The sequence below is a fragment of the Oncorhynchus tshawytscha genome, unplaced genomic scaffold, assembly GCF_018296145.1.
Source record: "Oncorhynchus tshawytscha isolate Ot180627B unplaced genomic scaffold, Otsh_v2.0 Un_contig_388_pilon_pilon, whole genome shotgun sequence".
In the NCBI taxonomy this organism is placed as follows: Eukaryota; Metazoa; Chordata; class Actinopteri; order Salmoniformes; family Salmonidae; genus Oncorhynchus; species Oncorhynchus tshawytscha.
Window position 1 is genome coordinate 1184556 of NW_024609827.1, and position 11416 is coordinate 1195971.

General features: G+C 46.0%; 1 protein-coding gene across 1 annotated transcript; it reads right to left on the bottom strand.

Annotated features, from left to right (window-relative positions):
* Positions 1 to 214: 214 nt before the first annotated feature.
* Positions 215 to 9823, bottom strand: LOC121846129 (cholesterol 24-hydroxylase-like). The gene is made up of 7 exons (XM_042319181.1): positions 9495 to 9823; positions 9298 to 9370; positions 5398 to 5482; positions 4680 to 4790; positions 1356 to 1444; positions 653 to 719; positions 215 to 478 (listed from the first exon to the last, which is right to left on the bottom strand). Exons 1-7 carry the CDS (start codon positions 9526 to 9528, stop codon positions 323 to 325), a joined length of 615 nt encoding a protein of 204 aa, XP_042175115.1. The 5' UTR covers positions 9529 to 9823; the 3' UTR covers positions 215 to 322.
* Between the last annotated feature and the right edge of the window lie 1593 nt (positions 9824 to 11416).

Here is an 11416-nt window from a genome sequence, read left to right on the forward strand (position 1 = left end):
TGTGTATATGTGTGTGCGTGCGTGTATGTGCATGGGTATATGTATGTATGTGTATGTATGTATGTGTATATATATATGCACGTAGATATGTGTAAGTGGGTGCTGTTTTTCTTGTTTTTGTTCTGTGTGCTTTGTCTCTGTTGTATCTCTTAATATGGGTGAAAATGGTGAAATTCCAATAAAAATACTGTTACAAAAAAAAAATTGCTAGATATTCAATAAGGTGCTTCATTGAAAGAAAGAGATAATTTGCTCCACTAGGAAGTATAAGAAATAAGACAAGTTATAGAGAAGTGCTAGTCATGTTCAGGTCCCAGTCAGGTCAGGCTGCAGGTGTCTGTCCTCTGTGTCTGATGTTACACACCACTCCACTCTTTGGTCTCAAAGTCCCAGTGTCCAGGATGTCAAAGGACTGGCCAGGCAGCAGGCTGAAGTCAAACCTCTGGAGCAGCTTGGCCATCACTACCTTGGCCTCCACCTGTGAACAACAGATCTCTTTAAAGGATGAAAAATCTGGTGTGCTCAACTATAAAAAAGTCTATATTGGAGGCAGAAGTCCAGGAGTAATCTAACTAGGATGGATAATAGGATCAGCATAGAACAATCCCAAATAAAGTTGTTTCAATGTATTTCATACGGACAGTCTGCTCACCTGTGCGAAGCTCTGTCCCAGACATGAGCGCGGTCCCAGGGAGAAGGGGTAGTAGCAGTAATAGGGTCTTCAGGACAGAAACAAACACAACATGTCTGTTAGCTCTTAAAGAGTGACTGAACGCACAGATTTTTCTGTTGCTCATTAAGAGAAATTAGGTGGGTGTGTCCTCAAAATAGTCTGAATGAATCTAAGATAACTCAAGAAAGCTGTTATTAATTAGGGCATTTTTGTCGACAAGGTTTTAGTCGGGCAATTTTACATATAGCTAAGTTGTTTGGTGCAGTATAAAATGCATAACTTGTTGTCTCCTGTAAACAAAGTCTGATCCCCTGCGCTGCAGGTCAGGTCTGTCTCACTGTCTGTGTGTTGTGCCGTACCATCGGATAGAGCACAATCACCGCAGCTGTTGATCCCGTGTTAGTGGGCGAAATCATAACCCAACCACCATGTAAGTAATGATGAACTCTTGTACACAAAACTCACAAAACTCCTTTTTGGATGATACAGACTTTATTAGCTAAATTAACCTACTTGCACTTTTTAGTCAATTTTGGCACAGGAAGAAATGTTTCTGGCTAATACCAATGTAGCATATGCTGTTTTCAACGAGAGAAGTTGATTCTCGAGTTCAGTTCTGCTTTAATCAATTCAAATGTTGTAAAGAAACAATAAAACAATGACAACGTATTGTGTGACTTACTTGGCAGCGTCTGGATGGAACCTCTCTGGGTCAAACTTCAGCGGGTCCTCAAAGAACTTATCCAACCTTCCACAGACATACGAATTGAACTGTAGACAGACAAGATAGGGGCAAACAAAAGATTTAAGACACTTTAGGAAATAAAATGAGTGCAGAGGTGTTGACTACTACAATTCTGAGATGTTTTGAAACATTTCATGGTGTGTTGTAACAGCACTAAATCAAATATTGTGCAGCACCTTGCCAGGGACTGGGAGCACTAACACTATTTTGGCGTTTCGAGTTCTGTCTAGTGCAGAATCAGATCCCTTTATCTGGTGTCTTAATGTTTAACATTGTGTTATGTATTTGATCATTTACCATGATACCATTTTGGCAGGCTTGAACTGCAAGAACCGAGGACTCTGCAGTTGCCTCTTCCACTGAAACTCATGAATTTAATTTTAATTTAACCTTAATTTTACCTTAATTTTACTAGGCAAGTCAGTTAAGAACAAATTCTTATTTTCAATGACGGCCTAGGAACAGTGGGTTAACTGCCTGTTCAGGGGCAGAACGACAGATTTGTACCTTGTCAGCTCGGGGATTTGAACTTGCAACCTTTCGGTTACTAGTCCAACGCTCTAACCACTAGGCAACCCTGCCGCCCCGTGGGAATGGGGAATGTTGGAATGGGTGCTGTCCTCATTGAACGTCAAAATGCCTGACAGTTTTGATATCCGTTCATCATGATCCATTACACAACAAACTGCTTAATACCAATATAGAAATACAGACTTCCTTCTTCAAACATGTAAACAACATTGTGTGAAAGAATTATAGTCTAAAAACATTACCCACAATCCTCTAAAAACAGAGTCACGCTTCAAGATAAATGAAAGGTGATTAAAACCAAAGACTTCCAATGGGTCCAATCAATATATTGTCTCTCGCTTTGGTTATCCTCATAAAAGATTATTCAATTTTGAGTAACATGTTAAATCAAATCAAATTTGTCACATGCGCCGAATATAACAGGTGTAGTCCTTACTGTGAAATGCTTACTTACAGGCCCTTAATAACCAACAATGCAGTTTTAAGAAAGTGTTATTTACTAAATAAACTAAAGTAAAATTAATCAACATTAACACAATCAATAATACATAACAATAACGAGGCTATACAGAGTCAATGTGGAGGCTATATGCAGGGGGTAAGGTAGGGCTACTGAGTCAATGTGGAGGATATATGCAGGGGGTAAGGTAGGGCTACTGAGTCAATGTGGAGGCTATATGCAGGGGGTAAGGTAGGGCTACTGAGTCAATGTGGAGGATATATGCAGGGGGTAAGGTAGGGCTATACTGAGTCAATATGGATGCTATATGAAGGGGGTAAGGTAGGGCTACTGAGTCAATGTGGAGGATATATGCAGGGGGTAAGGTGATGCTATACTGAGTCAATATGGATGCTATATGCAGGGGGTAAGGTAGAGCTACTGAGTCAATGTGGAGGATATATGCAGGGGGTACGGTGATGCTATACTGAGTCAATATGGATGCTATATGCAGGGGGTAAGGTAGGGCTACTGAGTCAATGTGGAGGATATATTCTAAGTGACTATGGGGTAAACAGGTAGGGCTACTGAGTCAATGTGGGGGCTATATGCAGGGGATTAATTGGTAAGGTCAAATTAAATTAACAAATCTGAAATAAGTACATGTGGAGGCTAAATGCAGGGGGGTAAGGTGGGCAAGGGGTGACCTGTCTAAACCAGGTGTGTGTTTCTCTAGACCACAGGCTCTGCACAACTTGCATACATTTTTATTAAATATATGTTGGTAGTTTTTTAAGCCCAGAATTATTTTACAGTGTGGCCGATGGGTAAAGATCAACATGTATTTTTTATGCTATACTGAGTCAATGTGGATGCTATATGCAGGGGGACCACAGGTAGGGCTACTGAGTCAATGTGGAGGATATTTATGCAGAATTATTTTTACAGGGGTAGTGGGTAATGCTATACTGAGTCAATATGGATGCTACCCCTTTTTATGCATTGGGGGTACAGTCTTGTAGGGCTACTGAGTCAATGTGCAGGGGTACAGGTTAGTTAAGGTCATTTCTAAGTGACTATGCACAGATAGTAAACAGCAAGGAGCCACGTAAAAACAAAGGGGGGGATCAATGTAAATAGTCCAGGTGGATTAATTGTTCATACGTTACTTTTGTCAAATTAAATTAACAAATCATAGAAATAACTTGCATACATTTGGGGTATTTTTCCTCTATTGAGACATTTCTGAAATGACAGAGGGGATACAGACAGGTGGGAGAAACAGATTGAAGGGTTGGGGAATCGAACCCCAGTCTACAGTGGGCAAGGGGTGACCTGTCTAAACCAGGTGTGTTTCCTCTAGACCACAGGCTCTGCACAACTTGCATACATTTTTATTAAATATATGTTGGTAGTTTTTTAGATTGAATTTCAATTCAGCCCAGAATTATTTTTACAGTGTGGCCGAGTGGGTAAAAGATCAACTAAATGTATCATGTATTTTTATTTATGATTAACTTTTTACCCCTTTTTCTCCCCAATTGGTAGTTACAGTCTTGTCCCATCGCTGCAACTCCTGTACGGACTCGGGAGAGGCTTAGGTCGAGACCCATCAGTCCTCCGAAACATGACACTGCCAAGCCACACTGCTTCTTGACACACTGCTTGCTTAACCCTGAAGCCAACCGCACCAATGTGTCGGAGGAAACACCATACAACTTGAACGTGTCAGCGTGCATGTGCCCGGCCAGCCACACATTCGCTAGAGCGCAATGGGACAAGAACATTCATTGAGGTATTTTTATTTACCTTTATTTAACCTCAGTGACGAACAAATGCTGGGCCAATTATGCGCTGTCTCATGGGTCTCCCGGTCATGGCAGCCGGGAGTCGGGGCAGCCGGGAGTCGGGGGATTTGAGCTTGCAACCTTTCGGTTACTAGTCCAATGCTCTAACCACTAGGCTACCCTGCCACCCCAGTATGAGCCATACTGGCTTAGACAAGGATACTTCATTCCTTTACTACATTGAGGTATGAGCCATACTGGCTTAGACAAGGATACTTCATTCCTTTACTACATTGAGGTATGAGCCACACTGGCTTAGACAAGGATACTTCATTCCTTTACTACATTGAGGTATGAGCCATACTGGCTTAGACAAGGATACTTCATTCCTTTACCACATTGAGGTACCACAGCGTATCACATGTTAACACCACAACTAAACTTAGAGATATTATCATACAACAGACATCACTCCTCCACATTGTTTTTGAGGTGACTACTCACGACGCATGTGACTCCTGCTGGGATGGGGATGCCGTTGATGACGATGTCGTTGGAGATGAAACGAGAAGTGACTAGTGCTGTAGGGTACAACCTTAGAGTCTCCTTCAAAACCTGACGGGGGGGAGATGATATGAATCAAACACACCATGCTGATTAATTGACGATGTGAAGAGTTACGTGACCCGAGACTTGAACACTTGCGTTAGCTCCCTAAGGGACATCCCACTGGGCACAGACATCAATTCAACATCTAGTTTTGATTTATATTTGATTGAGTTGTCAACATTAATTAAACGTGAAATCAACAAAACATTTCACCATGTCATTGGATTTAGATTAAATGTTGGGTGCAAAAAGACGAAATGGCCTTAAGTCTTTTTGCAAATCCAATCGGTTTTCCACATTGATTCAACGTTATCGCATAGATGTTTTTTAGTTGAAATGACGTGGAAACAATGTCGACTGAACCAGTTGTTGCCCAGTGGAAAGTAATAGGCTTTAGCTCAGCCGGCTAAAACCGTCTTGTAGCATTCAGACGAACCGGGTTTACATCCAGTTGGTCACACAGTTAACTGCAGTTAATATAGTACAAGTATAGTTGAGATGGCACCGACAGAAATGGCAGCTCTGCTTCTAGCTTTTTTTAGTATGAAATCGTGCTAGTAATTAGTAATGACAAGACAACACAAAATTAACATGGGACAGGTAGATCATTTACCTGAGACAGGTAGGTCATTTTCCCCAGGTCGTCGAAGTTGATTTCCTGTTTCATCCCGAGGACGTCATCCACTTCCTGCCTCACCCTAGAGAGGTCAGAGACTCACAAACTCAACCAACCTGTTTTTATTACAGAAATGATCAATAACCAAAATATAAATTATGAAAAAGTCCTACTGTCACACCCTGATCTGTTTTACCTGTCCTTGTGATTGTCTCCACCCCCTCCAGGTGTTGCTTATTTTCCCCAGTGTATTTATCCCTGTGTTACCTGTCTATCTGTGCCAGTTCGTCTTGTATGTTTCCAAGTCAACCAGCGTTTTTCCCTTTCTACTGCTTTTTGCATTCTCCTTTTTCTAGTCCTCCCGGTTTTGACCCTTGCCTGTTTCTGGACTTTGTACCCGCCTGCCTGACCATTCTGCCTGCCTTGACCACAAGCCTGTCTGCCACGCTGTACCACCTGGACTCTGATCTGGTTTTGGCCTTTTTGCCTTTCCACGACCATTCTCTTGAGACCCCTTTGGATTAATAAACATTTCAAGACTCCAACCATCTGCCTCCTGTGTCTGCATTTGGGTCTTGCCTTGTGCCTTGATGGTACAAACTGGCCATGACAGACCCAGCAGACATGGACCAGCTCTGCCAAGCTGTCTCCCTGCAGGGAGCCTCCATTGGGAGACATCATGAGTTGCTCCAGGTCCTTTTGGAAGGGCTCAGTTCCTGACGGAAAGCCATGGCCATGGGTTAAAGGCTATTATGGAGCAAATCAGGGAGTTAGCTCAGACTGTCTGGCACCTCTGAAAAACCCCAATCACCCAGTATTTTTTCCCTATCTGTGGTGAGATTGTACAGCCTCTCCCGACTCCCCGTGAACCCCGCTTAACTCCTCCAGAGTGATATTCGGGGAAACCCGGCAGGTACCAGGATTTCTTTCTCAGTGCTCGCTTATTTTTTAGCTACAGCCATCTTCGTTTTCTTCAGAACGATCGAAAATAGCGCATATAATTCCCATAATGTCGGGAAGGGCGCTCCCCCGGACTACGGCAGTTTGGGAACAACAATCTGCCATTTGCGGTCATTTAGAGGAATTCATAGCAGAGGTGAGAAGTTTGAGTGGCTGACCATTTGCCTTTGGGACATGCTTAACCGGTTTGTGTTCGACTACCTGGACGATGTCCTGTTTTATACCCGATCTGCCCAAGAACATGTATTCCATGTCAGACAGGTCCTTCAGCGCCTCCTGGAGAACCAATTGTTTGTGAAAGCCGAGAAGTGTGAGTTCAAATCAGTGGTGAAAGCAGTGGTGGATTCGCCTCAACCAACGTCCAGAGTGCAGTTGCAACGGTTTCTTGGGTTTGCAAACTTCTACCGCCGTTTCATTCGGGATTACAGCACCCTGGCGGCCCCCCTGGCGGCACTCACCTCCCCCAAGGTACCGTTCAAATGGTCTCCAGCTGTCGACAAAGCCTTTGTGGACCTGAAGCATCAGTTCACAACAGCACCCATCCTCATCCACCCAGACCCCTTGTCTCAATTTGTGGTGGAAGTGAATGCTTTGGATGTTGGAGTGGGGGCCATCCTGTCCTGTTCCAGCGATCTGCCCAGGACCAGAAGCTTCATCCCTGTGCCTTAATGTTCCATCATCTCAATCCTGCGGAGAGGAACTATGATGTTGACAACTGAGAACTCCTGGCGGTGAAGATGACATTGGAGGAGTGGAGGCACTGGCTGGAAGGAGCAGAACAGCCATTCCTGGTTTGGACCGACCATAACTTGAAATATCTCCGTTCAGCCAAGAGCCTCAAGTCAAGGCAGGCCAGGTGGGTCCTCCTGTGTACCAGATTCAACTTGACCATTTCCTACCGTCCTGGGTCTAAAAATGTGAAGCCTGATGCTCTCTCCTGCCTATACAGTTCCTCTGCCACACCCTCGACTTCTGAAACCATTCTCCCTACCTCATGCCTTGCTGCCACTGTGGATTGGGTTATTGAGAACCTGGTTCGCGAGGCGCAACGCTCCCAACCTGGACCTGAAGGGGGCCCGGATAACTGGCTGTTTGTCCCTAACCCAGTCTGGTCCCGGGTCCTGGAATGGGCTCATTCCTCCAGGCTGACCTGTCTTCCAGGGCCCCGTCGTACACTAGCCTTCCTTCGAGAATGTTCCTGGTGGCCGACAATGGTCCCTGACATCTCTGCCTTTGTCAACGCATGCACTGTGTGTGCTCAAAACAAGACTCCACGGCAAGCTTCTTCTGGCCTCCTGCAGCCACTACCGGTTCCTCATCATCCCTGGTCTCATATCTCTGGACATTGTCACTGGGCTCCCTCCGTCTGATGGCAACACTGTCATTCTAACGGTAGTTGACGGTAGTTGACCGGTTCTCCAAGGCCGCCCATCCTTCTCCCCAAACTACCTTCTGCCAAGGAGACGGCTCAGCTTGTGGTGCAGCATGTCTTCCGGGTCTATGGACTCTCGGTAGACATGGTGTCCGATCGGGGTCCTCAGTTCTGGAAGGCATTCTGCACCCTTATTAGGTTGTTGGCCAGCCTGTCATCCGGATTCCATCCCCAAACTAACAGTCAGTCGGAGCGAGCCAACCAAGATCTGGAGACCAACTTAAGGTGCCTGGTCTCAACTAACCCCACTACCTGGAGTCGTCAACTGGTCTGGGTGGAGAATGCCCAGAACACTCTTCTCAGTTCTGCCACAGGACTCTCCCCTTTCGAGTGCTCCATGGGGTATCAGCCTCCACTCTTCCCTGAACAAGAGCAGGAGGTCAGCGTACCCTTGGCCCAGATGTTTGTCCGCCGCTGTCGACGTACCTGGAGAAGAGCCAGGGCGGCTACTCTCAAGACCAACTCCAGGTATTGCCAACAAGCGGACCGCTGCCGGACCCCAGCTCCCCGCTACCGTATTGGCCAGAGGGTGTGGCTTTGCACTCGGGATCTGCCCCTTCAGGTAGAGTCCCGCAAGCTGTCTCCTCGGTTCCTTGGTCCTTTTCCTATCTCCAGAGTCCTGAGTTCCACTGCTGTCCATCTTGTGTTACCCTGTACCCTCCGTATTCATCCTACCTTCCATGTGTCTAGGATTAAGCCTGTGTCTCACTGTCCTTTCTCTTCTGTCTCCAGGCCCATCCCTCCCCTCCGGGTTATTGGTGGCCAGCCAGAATATACGGTGAGACGCCTCCTGAAGGTTCGACCATGGGGCAGGAGTTTCCAGTACCTGGTTGACTGGGAGGGTTATGGCCCGGAGGAGGGGTGTTTGGTTCCTGCTAAAGACATCTTGGACCCGGCCCTCATCGCCGATTTCCACTGCCGACACCCCGGTCAGCCAGGTATGCGCCCAGGTAGGACGCTAAGTGGTGTCCCTGGGGGGGAGGAGGGGGTACTATCCCGCCCTGATCTGTTTCACCTGTCCTTGTGATTGTCTCCACCGCTTATTTTCCCCAGTGTATTTATCCCTGTGTTACCTGTCTATCTGTGCCAGTTCGTCTTGTATGTTTCCAAGTCAACCAGCGTTTTTCCATTTCTCCTGCTTATTGCATTCTCCTTTTTCTTGTCCTCCCGGTTTTGACCCTTGCTTGATTTTGGACATTGTACCCGCCTGCCCGACCATGAGCCTGTCTGCCACTCTGTACCTCCTGGACTCTGATCTGGTTTTGACCTTTTTGCCTGTCCACAACCATTCTCTTGCCTATCCCTTTGGATTAATTAACATTGTAAGACTGCAACCATCTGCCTCCTGTGTCTGCATTTTGGTCTCGCCTTGTGCCTTGATAGTACGAACTAGCACAGAGAGACAGGAAACACAGGGATAAATACACTGGGGAAAATAAGCGACACCTGGAGGGGGTGGAGACAATCACAAGGACAGGTGAAATAGATCAGGGCATGACACCTACTTCGTCAGTATCTCTGGCAGCCTTCCCAGTTCCATGACGGCAAAAGCTAGTTGATTGGCTGTTGTCTCTTGCCCTGTCAAGATTAAAACAACAAAAGTACTGTGACTGTTGTTTCTTCAAACTTCATTTGTGTGGGAGAAACTATATTACTAAGATGGAATAAAAGAAAGAATAGCGCTTGTTTCAGGGAGACGTACCCACAATGAAGAACGTCACAAAGTTGTCCAGCATAAGCTCCTCATCATCGTTTGCTATGTTTTCCTCTGAAATTATGGAAATATCAGTTTACAGCATTGAGACAATAGTGCTACTCAGGGCCCGATTAAGAACTCATAGGCACCGTAACAAACACAGTTTTAAGACACTACGTTAGTGTTTCCTTGATTTTGGCAATTTCTTGTATGTGCTTGTAATACATTTTTTACCCAAATCAATTGTGTTTAAAATATTGATACTCTGCGGCTAAATTATGCTCTCTGGTGTATTTTGAACATTGAAAGCAGCGTCCTGTGGTTGGATAAAAAAATAACATTTACATTTTATTTTATTTGCCTTATGTATGGGCTTAGGCTTGCAGCTTATTTCATTTTTTTTGTATTAATCAGTTATCCAATTAAGGCAGGGCCCCCCAGTTAGCAGAGTGGCAGCAGGCTGTCTATACTCATTGAGAGCTCAGAGCGGCAGCAGGCTGTCTATACTCATTGAGGGCTCAGAGCGGCAGCAGGCTGTCTATACTCATTGAGAGCTCAAAAGCAGCAGCAGGCAGCAGCAGGCTGTCTATACTCATTGAGAGCTCAGAGCAGCAGCAGGCTGTCTATACTCATTGAGGGCTCAGAGCGGCAGCAGGCTGTCTATACTCATTGAGAGCTCAGAGCGGCAGCAGGCTGTCTATACTCATTCAGAGCTCAAAAGCAGCAGCAGGCAGCAGCAGGCTGTCTATACTCATTGAGAGCTCAGAGCAGCAGCAGGCTGTCTATACTCATTGAGGGCTCAGAGCGGCAGCAGGCTGTCTATACTCATTGAGAGCTCAGAGCAGCAGCAGGCTGTCTATACTCATTGAGAGCTCAGAGCGGCAGCAGGCTGTCTATACTCATTGAGAGCTCAGAGCAGCAGCAGGCTGTCTATACTCATTGAGAGCTCAGAGCAGCAGCAGGCTGTCTATACTCATTGAGAGCTCAGAGCGGCAGCAGGCAGCAGCAGGCTGTCTATACTCATTGAGAGCTCAGAGCAGCAGAAAGCAGCAGCAGGCTGTCTATACTCATTGAGAGCTCAGAGCAGCAGAAGGCAGCAGCAGGCTGTCTATACTCATTGAGAGCTCAGAGCGGCAGCAGGCTGTCTATACTCATTGAGAGCTCAGAGCAGCAGAAGGCAGCAGCAGGCTGTCTATACTCATTGAGAGCTCAGAGCAGCAGAAGGCAGCAGCAGGCTGTCTATACTCATTGAGAGCTCAGAGCGGCAGCAGGCTGTCTGTACTCATTGAGAGCTCAGAGCAGCAGAAGGCAGCAGCAGGCTGTCTATACTCATTGAGAGCTCAGAGCGGCAGCAGGCTGTCTATACTCATTGAGAGCTCAGAGCGGCAGCAGGCTGTCTGTACTCATTGAGAGCTCAGAGCAGCAGAAGGCAGCAGCAGGCTGTCTATACTCATTGAGAGCTCAGAGCGGCAGCAGGCTGTCTGTACTCATTGAGAGCTCAGAGCAGCAGAAGGCAGCAGCAGGCTGTCTATACTCATTGAGAGCTCAGAGCAGCAGAAGGCAGCAGCAGGCTGTCTATACTCATTGAGGGCTCAGAGCGGCAGCAGGCAGCAGCAGGCTGTCTATACTCATTGAGAGCTCAGAGCAGCAGCAGGCTGTCTATACTCATTGAGAGCTCAGAGCAGCAGAAGGCAGCAGCAGGCTGTCTATACTCATTGAGAGCTCCTGAATCCTCATGTGGTTGGCGGTTTCAGTAAAAAAAAATCTAAAATCTCTCTATATATATATACATAACATCTATCAAAACTATATACAGTACCAGTCAAAAGTTTGGACACAACTACTCATTCAAAGGTTTTTCTTTATTTTTACTATTTTCTACATTGTATAATAATAGTGAAGACATCAAAAGTATGAAATAACACATA

What these genes read in the sequence shown, in the direction of transcription:
- LOC121846129 (XM_042319181.1), bottom strand. Translation starts at nt 9,528, where the DNA reads ATGCTGGACAACTTTGTGACGTTCTTCATTGTGG. An exon ending in AAATGACCTACCTGTCTCAG is followed by an intron (nt 4,791 to 5,397) that starts GTAAATGATCTA and finishes CCCCCCCGTCAG; the next exon opens with GTTTTGAAGGAGACTCTAAG. An exon ending in CAGCAGGAGTCACATGCGTC is followed by an intron (nt 1,445 to 4,679) that starts GTGAGTAGTCAC and finishes GTCTGTCTACAG; the next exon opens with TTCAATTCGTATGTCTGTGG.